The sequence below is a fragment of the Misgurnus anguillicaudatus genome, chromosome 6, assembly GCF_027580225.2.
Source record: "Misgurnus anguillicaudatus chromosome 6, ASM2758022v2, whole genome shotgun sequence".
NCBI lineage: Eukaryota > Metazoa > Chordata > Actinopteri > Cypriniformes > Cobitidae > Misgurnus > Misgurnus anguillicaudatus.
Genome location: NC_073342.2, coordinates 31358442 through 31376298, shown reverse-complemented (window position 1 = coordinate 31376298; position 17857 = coordinate 31358442). Strand labels below are relative to the sequence as shown.

General features: G+C 36.9%; 2 protein-coding genes across 2 annotated transcripts; one reads left to right on the top strand and one right to left on the bottom strand.

The window, feature by feature from the left end:
• The first annotated feature begins 733 nt into the window (after positions 1-733).
• Positions 734-9959, top strand: mrps35 (mitochondrial ribosomal protein S35). Its single transcript, XM_055193065.2, has 8 exons — positions 734-917; positions 1386-1432; positions 1516-1683; positions 1758-1818; positions 1922-2061; positions 3133-3242; positions 3335-3404; positions 9554-9959. Exons 1-8 carry the CDS (start codon positions 773-775, stop codon positions 9827-9829), a joined length of 1017 nt encoding a protein of 338 aa, XP_055049040.2. The 5' UTR covers positions 734-772; the 3' UTR covers positions 9830-9959.
• Positions 9960-11644: 1685 nt separating this feature from the next.
• Positions 11645-17857, bottom strand: LOC129433933 (uncharacterized). Its single transcript, XM_055192666.2, has 3 exons — positions 17539-17857; positions 16014-16148; positions 11645-15872 (listed from the first exon to the last, which is right to left on the bottom strand). Exons 1-3 carry the CDS (start codon positions 17762-17764, stop codon positions 14644-14646), a joined length of 1590 nt encoding a protein of 529 aa, XP_055048641.2. The 5' UTR covers positions 17765-17857; the 3' UTR covers positions 11645-14643.

The following is a 17857-nucleotide window of genomic DNA, read 5'->3' as shown; positions in this document are numbered from 1 at the left end:
AGAGCGCGCATGGACGTTAAATTAAAGTGATGGTCGCGTTGATGTTTTCCAGCGTCTTAGGGGAAATCATTGAATTAACGCTGTATCGACTTAAAAACTTAAGAAAGCTTGTTTTGACACCAAAAGTATAAAATAACAACTTGTGTTAAATACCATTAATTTCTGTCAGTTTACGGGTGATACGGCAAAAAATAAATTTCTAATTGCACAACCTATACGGCAAAAAATATATTTTACTGGCCAAAATATAAAAGTTTGTATAAAATGTATAAAGTAAAAGTAATTTTGCAATTAAAAATATATTTAATTTTAATATTTTCAAACCTGTTATGTTTACAGGTTGGTAGCATACATCGTTTTTCTTCCAATGTGACGTGAATATAAGTGCTTTAAATATATTTATTTTTAAAATATGTTTCAAAATATACAAACGATTGCCAAAAATATATTGTTGAAAAATATACATTTTTTAACATATTTCAAAATATATTTCAGTACATATTTTTATGCCATTTTTTATATTTTAAAATATATTTAAAATTATATTTAAAAATATATTTTTTGCCGTATGGGAAATGCTAGCTTATATTTTTCCAAGTTACATTAAGATTATGTTTTTAAATTACCTTTTTTAAGAATATGTTAAATAAATCCAAAGAATATTTTAGTGTCTCACTCATTTCTTTGGCGTCTCTCACGCTGCTGGTATTTTCAGCTTCGCGTTACTTATATACTTCCGGGTTGCCGTAGTCACGCTTCACGTTATTCTATCATGGCTGCGTCCATCTGTCACCCTGTTCTGTCCTCTACATGCAAAATAAAGTGTAATTATAAAGGAATATATCATGCTATTTCATTTAACAGGAGGATCTCAAGTTCCTCTGTCCTCTCAACAAGCGCTGTGGCAACAGAACGAGGTAAAGAGTTTATCATTTACATCCGATTACGTGACTCATCTGACGTGATACATCTGATAGTGATGCTTGTTGTTTATTCATGTGAGATTATAACATTTGCGTGTACGTTAGGTACATTTGCCATTCCAAGTTATATTTTGACTAAATAATTTAAATACAAATACATTAATACAAATAGTAACGTGATATTATCATACAACATTTTGTTCATGAACTGCTTGGACACTGCACTATAAAAATGTTATGATCATATTCGGTTAAAGTGTCATGCATGTAAATAAAGGTTTTAACATACAGTATAAGTACATTTTGCAAAGGTTGCAGTCTAATTGTTATGATGTAATTGGTAAAGTCATGTTAACTTATAACTAAGTGAATTAGTTTCCTACAGTATAATTCATATTACTGTGTGTAGTGTTATTCAGTTTGGTATTGACATTGAACTTGAGCCCTCTTTTAATGTTTCAGAAACTGCAGGTAGAGGAGTTCGTGGCCAGCGGAGGTCAAAGAGACAGGTTAACGCTTTCCCACATTATAACTTTCATTCGGTCGCATGTTGATATGATCTGGTTCATAACAATCTCTATGCATCCCACAGGCTGGAGAACCCAGGACAGAGCGTATGAGCGTCAGTCAGGACTGGACCTCAGTTTACCCGACAGCAGCGTCATTCAAACCATCAGCGGTTCCCCTGCCTGTTCGGATGGGTTACCCGGTGAAGAGAGGAGTACCACCTGAAAAGAAGGGCAACCTGGAACTGATAAAGGTGCCTGTTTTGTATTTACTAACCTTTATAAATCTCAAAAACAAACTTTAACCTCATGCTATAATCACTTTTAGATTCCAAACTTTTTGCATTTAACCCCAGTAGCCATTAAACAACACTGTGAAGCCCTAAAACGTAAGTTACAATTTTATATCATAAAAGCTTTGAATTGATATGCAAATGATATGCATGAAAAAATTAGAGGTACATAATGTTTGTCCCTGTTTAATGTGTTCAGCGTTTTGTACGGAGTGGCCTTCTGTCCTGGACTCGGATGATAAATGCCTGGAGCATTTCCCAATACAGATACAGAGTAAAGAATTTGTGTCTGCTGGACAATCGCTGCGAAATCCAGATGCAAGAATAGTTACACTCAAGGTGAAGTCTGTTCACTTTTTTTTGTGTGTGTCACAAAGCGATACATCTTCATGTTTGCTTAGCGGAGCTGTTTGATACTGATTTCACAGTTTTATGTTCATAATCTCTCCATGTCTCCCCTTTTATCTGGATTATTTTTAGCATGGTCTAAAATGGCATCATTATTTTGAAAGTAACCCGGTTTAATTATTAAAATTAGGAGACCATTTCCTATGAGCACAAAAAAGCATGCATGTGTTTTTGAGGACATGACCTAAACAAATACTCTTCCATATATTCTTCATTTATAATCTAAAATATGTGATTTATCATTAATCTGTCACCATCTGTCTGAACAGAGTTATAACTGTGATGTGGGATTCATCATTTGACAGTAATCCCAATGGATTAAATCTTAAAGTGAAGGGATCAAAGCGTAGATTTATGGTACAAAAGATGGTTTTCCCCTCACGCCACTACCTCACCCTTTCTGAAATGGATAGCAATTTTAAAATGTATAAAGTGATATTGCATGCCCTACCCATATGTAAACAAATGCTGGAAGACACATGCACACGTTTTTCTTCGATCTGTTAGCTAAAGGAAGCTTAGTGATGACATCACAGCAGATTGTCTTTGATCTCACTGGCTGATTCTGAGCAGGATTAAAGAGGCAGAATTATATCAAGTTGTTTGATCTTTTCTTAGGGTTTGTTGTTTTAAAGAATAAGGAAAATTAAAATAAGTTTCATTTAGATAAGAATTTAGATGTGCGAGAAGAAAGCCTGTGATTGCTGAAGATTCAGATGAACCCTGATCAACAGATGTAAGCTGATGAGTTTAAAACAAGCTGTTTAGCTACATACTAAACAAAACAATGCTAAACCTTTTCTATTAAAAAATACCATTTATTACATATTAACCTTCACAAAGAGTTTTACTTTACTACATTGTCATACAAACATCCAGCAAGTATTTGAGTCTAAGTGTTCACTTCATTAGACTTTTTCATACCTATAATAACTCATGAATTTGTCCAATTTAAAGAACCAATTTGGACAGATTTGAGTTATAAGCTTTTAATCTTTACAGGTGAAGCTTTCCAGTTTAAATCTGGATGATCATGCCAGGAAAAAGATGATCAAACTCAGTGGCGAGCGTTACTCCAAAGACACAGACACTCTTACCATCACCACAGACAGGTGGGAGAAAGAGAAACAGACGGGTGTATTTTAAAATCAAGTAGTTTTTAATATTTCATCTTTAAAATTGATCCTACTGTGTGTGTTTTCAGCTGCCCGCTGAGACGGCAGAATTACGACTACGCCATGTACCTGCTCACAGTCTTGTACCACGAGTCCTGGGTAAGAAACCAGATTCATTTTCTCTTTATCAAGTCAAGAGTTGTTTATCTACACGTTTGTAGTGTTTCTTAAGTACATTTATATGTGTGATTTATTTTTACACTAGTTAAAGGCACACCGCAGAACTTTTTGGCCACTAGGGGGGCGCTATACACGCATTTTTCATGTCTAGCACCCCTAGAGGCCACAATCGCTACAGCACTGTCGCAAAGGAAAAGAAGACAACTCTTTAGGTCACAAAGTCCGAGGTGTGCCTTCCAGGATGTCATATGAATATAATTTCATGGGTTTTATTTTTTTTAAACGCAAAAAGATGGCGTAGCCCACATTTACAAGCCAGTTGTAACGGTGGTCGCTTGGTTAAAAAAATATTGCCTTAAAGAGGAATCGAATCCGGATTGCCAATGTCGTAAGTCCGTGACACTACTACGACGCCACAGAGTCACGTGATAAAAGTCTCTCTCTACACTCCCCAAGTAGCCTCCAGCAAAATTCACGTTTCCGAAATAAAATAATTTGTGTTCGGCCGCCAGACAGGACTTACATATGCAAGCAATATAACATTACTTACTAGTCCAAAAGCATGACGGCCAAGTCAGCATCGCCCTCCTCCTCCTTTAGCAAACGCTGGCCCAATATTGATCCTTGTCCTTCCTTTTATTCTGTAACTCTCCCGTTTTCTCTTTCTGGTCTCGTCCGACAAAACCTTAGGTTTCTTTTTCTTAGTTGCTGCTTCGGCCATGACAAAAACATCAGGAAAATAAATAGTTGCTCTCTCACGTCCGAATATGACGAAGTGGAGGAAGTGACGTATGCCGTAAAGCAGATTTTTGTAGTTTTTTGTTTTGTGCTTGGGTTTCTACCCGAAACCCCGAGTTTTAAGAGTAAAAGCGATATAGACCCTGTCAGGCTATGGTAGACATGTCATTCAACCTAATTAAGTCGATGTACCATCACAAGAGTCTTGAAAATATATTACGAAGGTTGAAAAACTACAAAGTGTCACTTTAACATTTGAAATGGATCAAAAAAGTTAATCAAAGTTGTCCTAGGACTAAAACAGGTGGGTGATTCTCACGAAAACTTGGTTTTAAAAATGTCAAGCATGAAAATGTAAAAATTGCTTAAATTAATTTTTTTTTCCCACCAGACATTGAAAAACAAAGTCTGGAGTAAATGGGAACATTAATTTAAAAACTTTTACTTATCATTTAACACTTTTTGTAACATAATTAAAAAAATTAGTCCTAAAAAATATAATTACCGCAACAGTCAGAAAACATCAACACTGACATATTTTCAAAATGACATGACAAACCTGAAAGAACATAATTTGGAGATTCTGCACATGCATTTAAAATCAAAGTATTATCCTGCTATTAATTAAATTAACATTTAATAAGCATCTGTTGCGGTAATGATAATCAAAATGTCGTGTAAGCATTCTGACAAGACAATATTTCAAATTAACTGTAAAAAAATGATCTTACCTGGTAGCCATCTTGAAGTAACTGGTCCATGTGCTTGGTCACTCAAAATCAAACTTTATTAAAATTCTGTATGTGTGCTTAAACTGTTCTCAAAAAGTGTTGCGGAGGATGAGAACATCAGGCATGGACACATCATTTTCCTAATTTTTCTTCATTATTATTATACATGAATATTCAGTAAATATTAATTTGATTAAATTACAACATAACACATGTTCAAACACAGCCGGACACATTGCGGTAATGAGAATTTCAGCAGAAAATGAGATAAAATTTACAATTATAAATTCTTATGTTGAAATCACACATTGTGCAAGGTAGAACACAGTATTGTGTTAATTCTGATGCTTTTTAATGTTACTATATTACACATTTTAAAGCTAAAATCATTAGTGCCGTGGTGTTTCAATGGTTTCGTGAGAATCACCCAGGTATTGTTCAAAACACAAAGACTTTTATGAAAGGTTTTGATACACTTCAAATATTGACTGTGTATTTAGGATCAAATGTTAGCATTAAAATGGAGATTTCAGCAAAGCGATTGATGACCGGATGGTGATCTGATTTTGGCCCTCACTGGTGCTAAATGATATAATTTCCACCCACATGAGCTTGGAAAACAGGAGAGTCTCTCTGATGTCGTTCATTCAGGACATTAATTTTTCACGGGCTCTATTGTAACTCGGGTCTTATGAAAGTTTTATTGGGGGCCTGCTGACAGGGGGGTGGTTTCTCATCACCCAGACCCCCTGAAGGCCAACATCAAGAGAACGGATACGACGAGGACGGGGGTAAAAAAAAACAGCAGTGCTTTTAGGTCCTTGCGATTATGGTAATCTGAGAACTATCAAGTAATAACTGTGTAAAGATCTTTGTTATTTAGATTTAAAATGTCATCGATTTTTGTTAAATCTCTTTTAAATGATTTTTAAAATAGCAGCTGGTAAAGACAGGATTGTTTCAAAAGTTATTATTTACCTGATCTGACATGATTGACACCTGTCTCATCCAATGAGCAACCTAAAAGTAGAAGCGCAGTCATTGAATAGTTTTGTTTTATTGGCTGACTGAAAATGTGATAACCTGAAATTTATAAGAAATGATATTAAAACTTCAGTACAGGAGGAGTTTTAATTGATCTGTAAATTTATCTGAAATCATCTGAGATGAACCTTTTAACCAATTGAGGTCCAGGGGTCTCATATATAAAACTAAAAGTCTACGTACACGCAAAGCCAAAAATGGCATATGCCAAAAAATATTAAGACTTATAAAACAAAGCAATGTTCCCTTTATAAATCACAGATCACCTGCAAGTATCGTACATGAATTATCCTCAGATCCTACCCTGCAAGCCCATTCTCCCGTCAAGTCTGTGTTTTATTGATCACAACTTTTGCATGGGAACTGGGTTACGCACGTTTCCAGCCCTGTTTTGTCCGTACGCACGCATTATAAATGAGACCCCTGGACTTGATTTTCTCTTGGATTCTCAGGAGGAAAATTCGGGCTGAAAATCCTGTAGCGTGAACCCAGCTTTACTGTATGAAACGTAGGGCCGTGCAAAAATATCGATACAGCTAACTATCATGATACTTTTTCCACGATAGTGTATCGATATTTCGATCTCTACTAGTGTTTTTTTTTTACATTAATAATCCCTCTGTGTGCGTCAAACGACCACCTCCGCCGCTGCTGTAGTTGTCAATGTCCAGTTATATACGGCCAACGTCTCAGAAGTTAGCGGGAGTGAAAAAATGGCAGAAAATGTAAAAACACATGCAGCTTTCGTGTGGACGCACTTTGGCTTTAAAAAAAAGGTTAAAAAATCATCTCTATTTTTTACATTTTAGATTAAAAAAAAAAAGTAAAAAATTGCAATGTATTGCAAAAATGCAACGTATTGTATCGTATCGTGATGCATTGTATCATGCTCCATGTATCGCCATACATATCGTATCGTGAGGCCCTTGCCAATACCCAGCCCTGATGAAACGTCTCCACTTATTCACGATCAAAGTGTAAAACTTTGTTTAATTGGTGAAAGATGTAATGAGAGTTTCTTTTGTGAATTAAGTGAGACTCTTAAAAAGCGATTGGTAACCTTGAGTATCGTGTTTTCACCTCATTAGCACAACAGAGGATGAATTAGCAGGTTCTGCTTCAGACACAACTGATAAAACACAGATTAAGAACAAGAGCTGTGAAATGAATCCACTTGAACTTCTCAAAGTCGGCAAACGAAATGCTTCCTACACGAATCCTTTCAGGAGCTTTCAGTGTGTTGCGTAGACTGTCTTTTGACGTAAACTTCCCAAAGCATCTTTAAAAAGTAAAGAAGGTGAACTTTTAACATTCCGACAAGGTCGACGACAGAAAAACTTTGTATCGGATGTCAACGTTTGCTCTTCCTAAAACACAACGCTTATGTTTCCTATCACAGGAGACTCACCGGCCGCAGTGTTGCGTGACGGCGTTCTTAGATTTACTGAAAGTCTGAACGTCACTGGCCGAAAGCCACGGTCCAGTTTTGTTTGCGGTTCTGCTTGGGAAGTGTAACAATGTCCGCTGGCCTTTTACTGGCACAATGGCTACAACAGACGAGTCTCAGAACAGTCAAAGCTGGGCTGCGTGACGTTGGGTTGAAAAGGGGGGGAATACTGAAACACAAAGCAAGTGATTGTTCAAGACCATGAGGGTTATTGAATCTCCAAGACCTGATTTAGCTGCCAATACAGCTAGAGGATAATCCATTCAGACTGCGTTTACATTGACCAGAAGAGGTTTAGGAACAAATCGAGAGATTATATATTAAATTAATTTTAATAATCGCAACTAATAGTTTGGAAAAAAATATATTTTTCGATAAATCTTTTTTTTTTACATGGTCGATTCAAAATTGATTCTCAAAGGCCACGAATCGTTTTTTTTTTCATATATATTTCCGCAAACATTGAATGTAATATTTTCCCCAGCCCTAGTATATACACATTTTTTCTTAAATATATACATGCATGTGTATTTATTAGGGTTGTAAAAATATATTGAAACATTGATTACATTTCTATGATACGATGCATCGATGACACAAAATATTGATATGAGGTACCTTTATTTTGAAACTATTTTCGCACCCTCATTTCTTGACTTAAAGGTGCAGTGTGTAATTTTTAGAAGGATCTCTTAAAAGAAATGCAAAATAATATACAAAACTATATTATCAGTGGTGTATAAATACCTTTTAAAATGAACCGTTATGTGTTTATTACCTTAGAATGAAACATTTTTATCTATATACACTGCGGGTCCCCTTACATGGAAGTCGCCATTTTGTGCCACCATGTTTCTACAGAAGCCTTAACGGACAAACTTTTTTTTACTAAGTTGTCTCCGACGATGAAATGGTTGTCCGATGGTGGCTATCGTAGCTTCTTTATGCATTTCAAAAGCGAGGGTTGGGCAGTGGACTGAGCCGTTGGTTGCAATTTGCAAACTTACCACTAGATGTCGCTAAAATTTACACACTGCACCTTTAACGCTCATCTACATATTTCCGCCAAAGTGCGCATTTTTGTTAACTGGGCACATAATATAAAATATGAATAAAGTAAACAAATCACAATTGTATTAAATACATTTTTTTTTGTATCTGCAAATATTGCATCGATGGCGGAGAACACAATACTGTATCGTATTGTAATGAACTGTCCGATTTAATTATGATTTATCTACATAATTAGTACACACACATATATGATGTAAAAGTTTTTATTCTGCAAACGATTAATCACGATTAATCGTTATGCAGCCCTAAAGTGGAATGGGATACTAAATTACTTAATAAATAAAGGACAGCACTTCAAATGATTACAAAATGAAAGATTATGAAAAATTTGTTTTAATAGTGTGTATTAACAAATCAACTCCAATTCAACCTAAAAGAGCAGAAACACGTATAAAGGAATTAACATCAAATAATATTTGTTTTTCATGTTGATTTTTTTTAACACTTGAAACTCTGACGTTTTTTTTCAATGGACAATCGGAGTGATTAAATAATCAAGATCGCTCTCGTACAGCTCAAGCATCTCTGACTCTTCAGTCAAGACTTCAATTACGCTCTCATTTTCTCAAGTGAAAGGCCAATCTCATCAATTGGATGCAAACCATTTGATTTGCCTCTTCGGCTAAATTGAATCATTCGGGTCCTAATCAAATCCCAAAGATCTGTCCGGACCACCTTCATCTCCATAGAAACAAAGATTGAAAAGTTAAGGGATTGTTTCTGATGGATGGGAATGGGAGAAAGCCTCGTTGACGGTCATTATTCCTGAACACCTGCACCAGCGACAGGGTTTTCTGCCCTGCGGCACATATAGGCCTTCGTACATACAATGAAGCTTTTGTGGATGACTGCAGGGAAGAATTGGGGAAATGTAGTCTCTAGTACAGGAAAGAGAGTATTGATCTTGAAGTTGAAGTCATTGCAAGTGTTAACACAAGGGCTTGCTTGAGCTTAAGTCAAAATGAGGATGTCAGCACTCTCAGCTGAGTAATATTTTTTGAGCGAACTCGTTTCAAATTTTGTGGAACCTGTTAAAAAACCTTTTGCAATTCTGTTTGGTTCCACTAGTTCAGTACTAACTCTCTGTTCAACAGAAAACCGAGGCTTGGGAACAAGAGAAGACGCGTGCGGACATGGAGGAATACGAGTGGGAAGACAGCTCATCCCAGAAGAACATTCTGGAAACTCTCCTGCGCATGCGACCGCTTGGAGCGGGAGATGAAGTGGAGGGAGGGAGCAGGCAGGAGGTGCTGGCCCAGCCGGAGGTTCAGGAGTATAAAGACACGGTGGTCAGGTTAAAGAATGAGGGCGAGACTGAAGACAACATCCGGAAGTACAAAGAAGCTGTGAAGAAACTTCTGAATCTCTGAGGACCATTAGCAGCCTGGAGCTTAATTTTGGGGAAAATAAATGTACAATTTAAGGTCGTCTTCACTTGTAAGCCATAAATTGTGTTACTGTAGTAATAAAACTATAATACTGGTTTCCTTTATCAAATAATGTATGTTCTGTGTTTTTGGTATCTCTGTTTAGCTGAAGATTTAAAAAGTAAAGCATTGAAGCAATCCAAACATCCATAGTCCAAACTCTTTTATTACAACCTCGTGCTTGTTTTAAAAGTCTTTGATTATAAACTTAAAGGTGCCGTAGAATGACAATCTCAACATATCACCAACTGTGACGTTACAGTCGAGATGTACGGCCAAACATTGAATTACACGTTAAATTAAGTATAATGTTGTTACAATGTTAAAAACAAAGTTGTGACTGCGGAGTTAGCGTTATATGCAGCCCAGTCTCACGAAATTTTTCGTGGTCGTGTAACGGGTTCCTGTTTTCGTGTGGTTGTCACGTATTGGTTGCTCAGCTGTTTTGTCCTATTTTCTTACCATTGTCGCTTCGGTTTAGGGTTAGATTTACATAAAATGACATCCCTAACCAAACCCAACTCTAACCCTAACGCCAGGCAACATTTAAAAAAATAAATCAGAAAAAATAGTATAAACCAATATATAAAGTGACAGTCTAATGCAAGCCCCAAATGTACCCCTAAACCGAGGCGACAATGGTTTAAAAATAGGAAAAAGCAGTTGAGTAACCAATACGTGATAATCACACGAAAACAGGAATCCTTTATATGATCACGAAATTTCGTGATAATAGCACGAAATGAGAATAAAAAAATATGTGACTATATCACGAAACTTTGTGAGACTGGGTAGTATGCTAGTTAATGCTATATGCTAGTTAATGCTATATGCTAGCGTTTAGGCTGAAGTTCTACTATTGAGGTTACGGTTACGTTGTGCAGGTCCATACTGAAAAAACACAAACTTACCACTCAGAAACGTCCATTAACAATCTCCAAACAATGGATTATTCCTCAATATCTGATACAGACTCAAACATAAGATCTGTTTACACACACACAGAGCTACTGAAGGAGAAACAGCCAATCAGAGCAGAGCTCAACATTATTATTCATGACTCTTTCAAATAAGATGATAATAGATCATTTAATTCTTAAGACAAATCCGAGGGTTGTAAATGGACATGTAAAACTGACTCTGGATCATTTTTACACTTAATAAAGCCCCAAACCTTCTGTGTAGATATCAGAAAACAATTTAACAAATTATTACAATGCATTCTTTGGCACCTTTACACTTTACCAGTTCAAACTAAGCTTAATTTTTTTGTAAATAAAATAAAATTGTCATAATTTACTATTTTTTCCATGAAACAAAAACATATGAGGCCAAATGTCTAAAGTTTTTATTTCAATGGTAGATGGTGATTAAATCAAACACCTTGTGCAGGACCTTACATTTAATTTGAGATTTACATGGGAACAGAAGTGTTAAAAGGCTTTGGACTGTCATGAGGGTGAGTAAATAATGTATTTTTGGATTTGGAAGTATTACTTTAAATATCAAACACTGAGTTCAGTTTTCACCCCTTAAACAATTCTCCTCAGAACATTAAACACCAGGCTGAAACGCATTCATAATACTGCATCGAGTGTCATTATCCACACTTTCTAAAAGGAGGCTTTGATTGGAGATCAGGTGAAAATACTCCATTAGTTTCGGCTCTGAGAATGAAGAAACCAAACTCCACCTCGAGAGCTTCCGGCTTTTTCCATTTGGACGGCTGATGAGATGGCAGCAGTCTTGCGCATCTTAAAACCACTTAGTGACCAACTGCCTCTTTAGAACAAAACTGAGCTTGTGAACTGTCTCGCTCAGAGAATAAAGACCTGATGGTTTAGATTGGACAGTTTTTGCTCAACTATCTGAATATACGCTGAGATCATCTTATGTTGAAAAACAGCAATGTGTGAAATTGATGCTTTTTATTTGTTAAGAGCAACAATAAACTGAATAAATGTGATCCAGCTCATTTGCAATTTTTAACTCTTTCCCCGCAAGCATTTTTTTTTTAAGTTGCCAAACAAGGAAGCAAACAAAAGTTGAATGCATTTCAGAATTCGATAAATATACAAACATACAAAATATCTAATGAAAACACAGAGCCACTGCTTAAAAAAAAAAAGACCTGTTTCATCCTGTCTTCAGTTGTTCTCTTTTATCACCTCTCAAATATGTTTAGGTTTCTTCAAAAATACCAAATTTTGATCAAAAAGCTGAAAAAATGCATTTTTGACTTTTTTAGACATCAAATTCAGAACGATGATCAAAACATACACAGAGTTTTAACTGTTTTTGGATCAGTGGATGCTTTCGTGTTTTATAAGTTGAGTAGGAGCACCACCTAGTGGATAATAGGGGAAATATAGATTACCGTAAAAACTCGTCAGGGCAGGGAAGTGGTTTTTCTTAATTGACGAGATAACCCGTTAATGGCAGGGAAAGAGTTAAAGATATAAACTTATAAATCACAATATGTAAGATTTTTGTAATAAAATATCCAAAAACCACTTGCACAGTTTGATATATTTCATGGAGTTGTGCACTTACATTATTCTAAAAGTTTCAAAGGAATTGTAAATTCCTGTTTTAAATAATGGCTTATTCCTTGTGTCCTTTGTAATTGTCGCCCTTTTATTGATTTAATTTCTATGCTATCCTCAGTTTCCGGTTGTAGAAACAATGGCAACATGAGTGAACAAATGCGAAGTGGCGGCTGTCACACACAGCTGTTGTGCTTTGCAGCAAATTCATAACGATGCATTAAATAATATGATGAAACATACAGGTAAAAAACATTGACTCATTACCTCATCCGTGAACATGATTATAAATTCCTTTCGTCTCTGGAAACTAAAAAAAAACATCTCCCATCGTACAACATCTCTTCTTTATAACGTCATTTAGCTTAGCCTTTGATATTGTGTTACTGTGTAATAGCGACCTCTAGTGGTGAATATCCTACATATTGTGCCTGTAATGAAATTATAAAGGTACACATTGTAATGTTAAAGGGTTAGTTCACCCCAGGATTAACATTTTTTCAATTACTCACCCTCATGTCACTCCACACCCATAAAACTTTCGTTCATCGTCGAAACACAATTTTTTTATGAAATCCGAGAACTTTCCGAACCCCCATAGACAACAACACAACTCACAACTGTCAAGGCCAAAAGGGCAGTAAAGACATTGCTAAAATAGTCCATGTGACTACAGTCGTTCAATTTTAATTTCATGAAGTGACAACAAAACACCATCAATGTGTTTTAAATGTAAGCCATATATATATATCTGTACATAGATGCCCTATTAATGACTGTTTGGCGGATGCATCTATGGAACAGTCAAATGACATAATGTCTATTACACAATGCCAGGGTTTAAATCATGCAGTTGTTGCTTTCGTGAACCATCCATGTGTTTTAAATTTCAGGCATAGATATATATCTATACATAGATGCCCCATTAACAACTGTTTGGCAGATGCATTTATGGAGCAGTCAAATAACATATGTCTATTGCACGATGCCAGGGTTCAAGGCATGCATTTGTTGCTTTTGTGAACCATTCATGTGTCTTAAATGTCAACAATAGATATATATCTGTGCATAGATGCCCTATTAATGACTGTTTGTCGGGTGCATCTATGGAGCAGTGAAAAACATATATGTCTTATGCATGATGCCAGGGTTTAAGCCATGCATTTGTTGTTTTTGTGAACCATCCATGTGTTTTAAATGTCAACAATAGATATATATCTGTGCATAGATGCCCTATTAATGACTGTTTGGCGGATACATCTATGGAGCAGTCGAATAACATATATGTCTATTGCACAATGCCAGGGTTTAAGCCATGCATTTGTTGTTTTCGTGAACCATCCATGTGTTTTAAATGTCAGCCATAGATATATATCTGTACATAGATGCCCCATTAACAACTGTTTGGTGGATGCATCTATGGAGCAGTCAATAACATATGTCTTTTGCACGATGCCAGGGTTCAAGGCATGCATTTGTTGCTTTCGTGAACCATCCATGTGTTTTAAATTTCAGGCATAGATATACATCTATACATAGATGCCCCATTAACAACTGTTTGGCGGATGCATCTATGGAGCAGTCGAATAATATAATAAACAGTGCTTAAGCCTTTTATGAATATATGTTGGAGACTGACTTTATGAGCACCAAAGTATTCTTGTCGTATCATGAAATGAAGATTGATCGACTGTAGTCACGTGGACTATGTCTTTACTGACATTCGGGGCCTTGAAATTTTATCAAAAATATCTTCATTTGTGTACCGAAGATGATCAAAGCTGTTATGAGTGTGGATCAACATGAGGCTGAGCAATAAATGACAACATTTTCATTCTGGGGTGAACTAGCGCTTTAAAGACTGTCCAAGAAAGAGTTTACTAATACGTCTGTTTTATGCATACATTCATATTCACTTATAAAACAAGATTTTAAAATTTTTTTAAAAATGTCACAAAAAATGATTCATTCTGTTCAAAACCTAAAGAGCAACCTACGTAGGGGACATTATTCACACTCCAATACGGGGGCTGTTCCAAAAAATAAGCAGCATAAATATATTGCTTTATAAGATACCTACTTACCAGGGTATTTTACAGTTTCTTCTTCTAATCCATACATGGCACTGAATTGTATACATAGCAGATAAAGTCTAACCACATAAAACAAGTCACAAGGTAGCAGCATCTAAGAAACACGAGCAGGCACACCTTACGAGCTCTCTCGTACGATGACATACTTGATGAGTTTCATGGATCCTCCTTTGGCCCTCAGGTCGGTGTGGTATCTTCCTTTTCTTCTTCTGCGTCCTCTCCAGCTCAGAGCAACAAACACAGAACAACAACATCCAAATGTTATGGTTGCACAGGTCGCTAAAACCACCAGCACGGTGTTGGCCGCCAAATGCCACACCGTTGTCAAACTTCCATCTGCGTCAGGATGAGGAGCATCATCTGTGGTGATGTTTCGACTGATGTAACCCTTGGTGTCGTTCGGGTACGGCTGACTGTCCACCGTACTGCTAGTAGAGGCAGTAAGAGAAGAACCCGGCGTGCTGGTAGTAGTCGTTGAATCGCTCGTACGGTTGTTGGTGTGGTTTAGGGTCTCGTGTCTTGTGAGGATGGAAGTTGTTTTATCTTCTGGTTGTAAACCATCTTGTGACAAAACTGTAGTGATTTGAGTTATAGTTTGTTTAGGTGCGTTTGTCTGGGTCACAGCTGTCAGGGGCTTCATGGTTGTTAAGGATTTGGAGGGGGACGGTACATTGTGGGTGACAGTTTGTGCTGTCTCCTCTAATTTGGTAGCTGTGGTCTTGAATAGCGTTTGAGGACGGTGGTTAGTTGTGGAGAGCTCAGTGATGGGTTGTGTAGTGCTTTGAGAAGGTGTTGTATTAGTGACAGTGATGCTTTGAGTTGTAGTTTGTAAATCCAAAACCTGTTGGGTATTTAAAGTCCCGGATACGAAGATAGTTTGAGCAGCTTCAGTGATTACGATGGGTTTGTAAGTGGAGCTTGGCTGGGCTGTAGTGGTGGAAAAGAGATAAGAGCAACTGGGAGTACTGGTAAAGGTGTCACTGGTTGTATCGAGCTGATGAGTTGGTTTTGTCGTATGAAGCAGCTGTGTCATAGGTTGAGGCTGTGATGTAGTCAATACAACCCGTTCTGGTGTATTCTCATCAGCCGTCGATGCAGGTTTGGTAGTACAACAGATAAAGTGATTCTGGGATTCGTCTGAAGTGGAAACAGCTTGGATCGTAGGTTTTGTCGTGCTGGTGGATGGGGAGCTGATGGAGCGGACAGGAGGGTTGGGTGGATGGTTGAAATGACGCTTGTCTGATGTCAGAGGTTCTGAAACGTTGAGTCGTGAGGAGGACATGTGAGGAAGAACACGGACGTTGGTGGTGAAGTGTTTGCCGAACACCAGCAGATCAGGATCTACACCTGAATGGCAAACACCAACATTTAGATGATTAAAACCGGATTTCAAATGCCATTCTGTGCAGATGAGATGACATTCAGTTATCTGGTCTGGCTTTATACAACATAAAGTTTATGATCATACACTATAGTTTAGGTTTGTACCTTTAGTCACATTATAAAGAATGACGTTTCTTCTGTGGTGCAGACTGCAGCTGTCAGGATTCAAACATTGAAGGTGAAAGCAGTTCACGCTGTCTTGAGTTGTGTTGTAATGAAACACAGCCAAACTACAGGAGACTGCAGGATTAAATGATGAAATAATAAACATTGTAGAACTAACCATACTTTATTAAATGTTTTTAATCAACATTTTACCAGTTTACACGTACATGAAATCAAAAATAAATTAAAGTGTATATTAATGTATGCATATTTGGTGTGCTATCCATGGAGGGCTCCAAACTTGGAATTATCCTGAACCCAGAGTAACCCCCCCACTGGGAAAAGACTCAGCCGAGAGGATGGTGTGAAACTTGTTGCGGGATAGATGTGAGAGACGGCTTTATATACCGGCTTCCTCTTGCACTGATTGGTTGATTTTACTGAACGTGCACCTCACGAATTTTGTTTAATAAACCTTAATTTGGATTTACATTAATGCATTGGGCAGAAGTTTTATTCAAAGCAACTTAGGCATTGTTTACAGCAGGTATTTTGGTCGATTGGATCACAAGTGGGATCACGTTTACACCTGGTATTTTAAGCTATACCTTTAGTCCACTTTTAACCGCTTCTGTCCTGATAATGTCAAAGGGATGGTTTATGGGCGAGTCATTCAAACGCGAGCGGGAGAAATGCGGTGATTAAATTGACCTGAACTAATTTTATGTCAGAGTACCGCTGCTTCTGTTGAAAGTCAACAAGCTGCACAACGTTTTGTAGATGTATATTTAAGAGCTTTATTTGGTATTTCAGACCAATTGATAACTTTAACACGCTTGCAAAATTTTTAATGCAGGCATTAGAGGTCATTGTGACGACATCAAGCCCCATATATGGTAAAGAGACAGTCGTGTGAGTTTAATGTTCGCTACATCAAAATGTATTTGGCAAATACGTTTTTGTCTCCCATTATTCGCATTTCCTCTTTTTTGCATAAACCACCTCGACCAAGCGTAAAAAAAGGGATTTTTATTCAAAATGTTTATTATTTGGTACTTGAAAAATAGTTCAACTTAAAATTTAAATTAAGGATGCCATTTATATAAAAACAAGCACACTTTTAATTAAATTGTGAAATAATGCTAAATGTATAAATAAATATATATTGTTCAAATTATTTAGACTTTTATTAAATTACACTTATAAATGTCTGAATATTATTAGACAAATTAACAAACATAACTTTTTCTCTAGACTTTTATACAATTTTTATTTTTTAAATAAGTTCCCACGGGTGTCGATCATCATATTTAAACTTTTAAGCTCTGACCTTTAGAACGTGACAAAATACTTGATCTTTGATCACAAACCTTTAAAGAAATGTGATCTGTAAAGTTATAGCTACTTTACGTGGCTTTATTGAATAGTTAACTAATCAATGCAGTTCATTTGAATAGTCAGTACATTTGCAAAGCGTTTGAATTCAATGCAAAACTTTGTCAGATTGTTTCTCGTGTAAACTCACAGTTTTGTGTCGTACAGCAGGATCTGCTGCATTTGATAGCGGATTCCTCCCGATAAACCTTCAGGATCTGAGCTCCTTTGCGCTGAGATTCCTCCACATCCACATAAAGTCCGGGATACCTGCGGATCCAGCAGCTCTTATAGAAAGATGTCGGAGAGCACGTGCAGTCCGAGGAACAGATCAGACCCACAATCCACAGACTCATCAGACTCCATGCGACGATCATTGCGCGATTAATGCGGCGTATCTGACAGCATCAAGTCATTTTTCTAGGAGCACGAGCTCAGGTGTGCGCGCAGGTGAGCTGAACTGTTCTCAA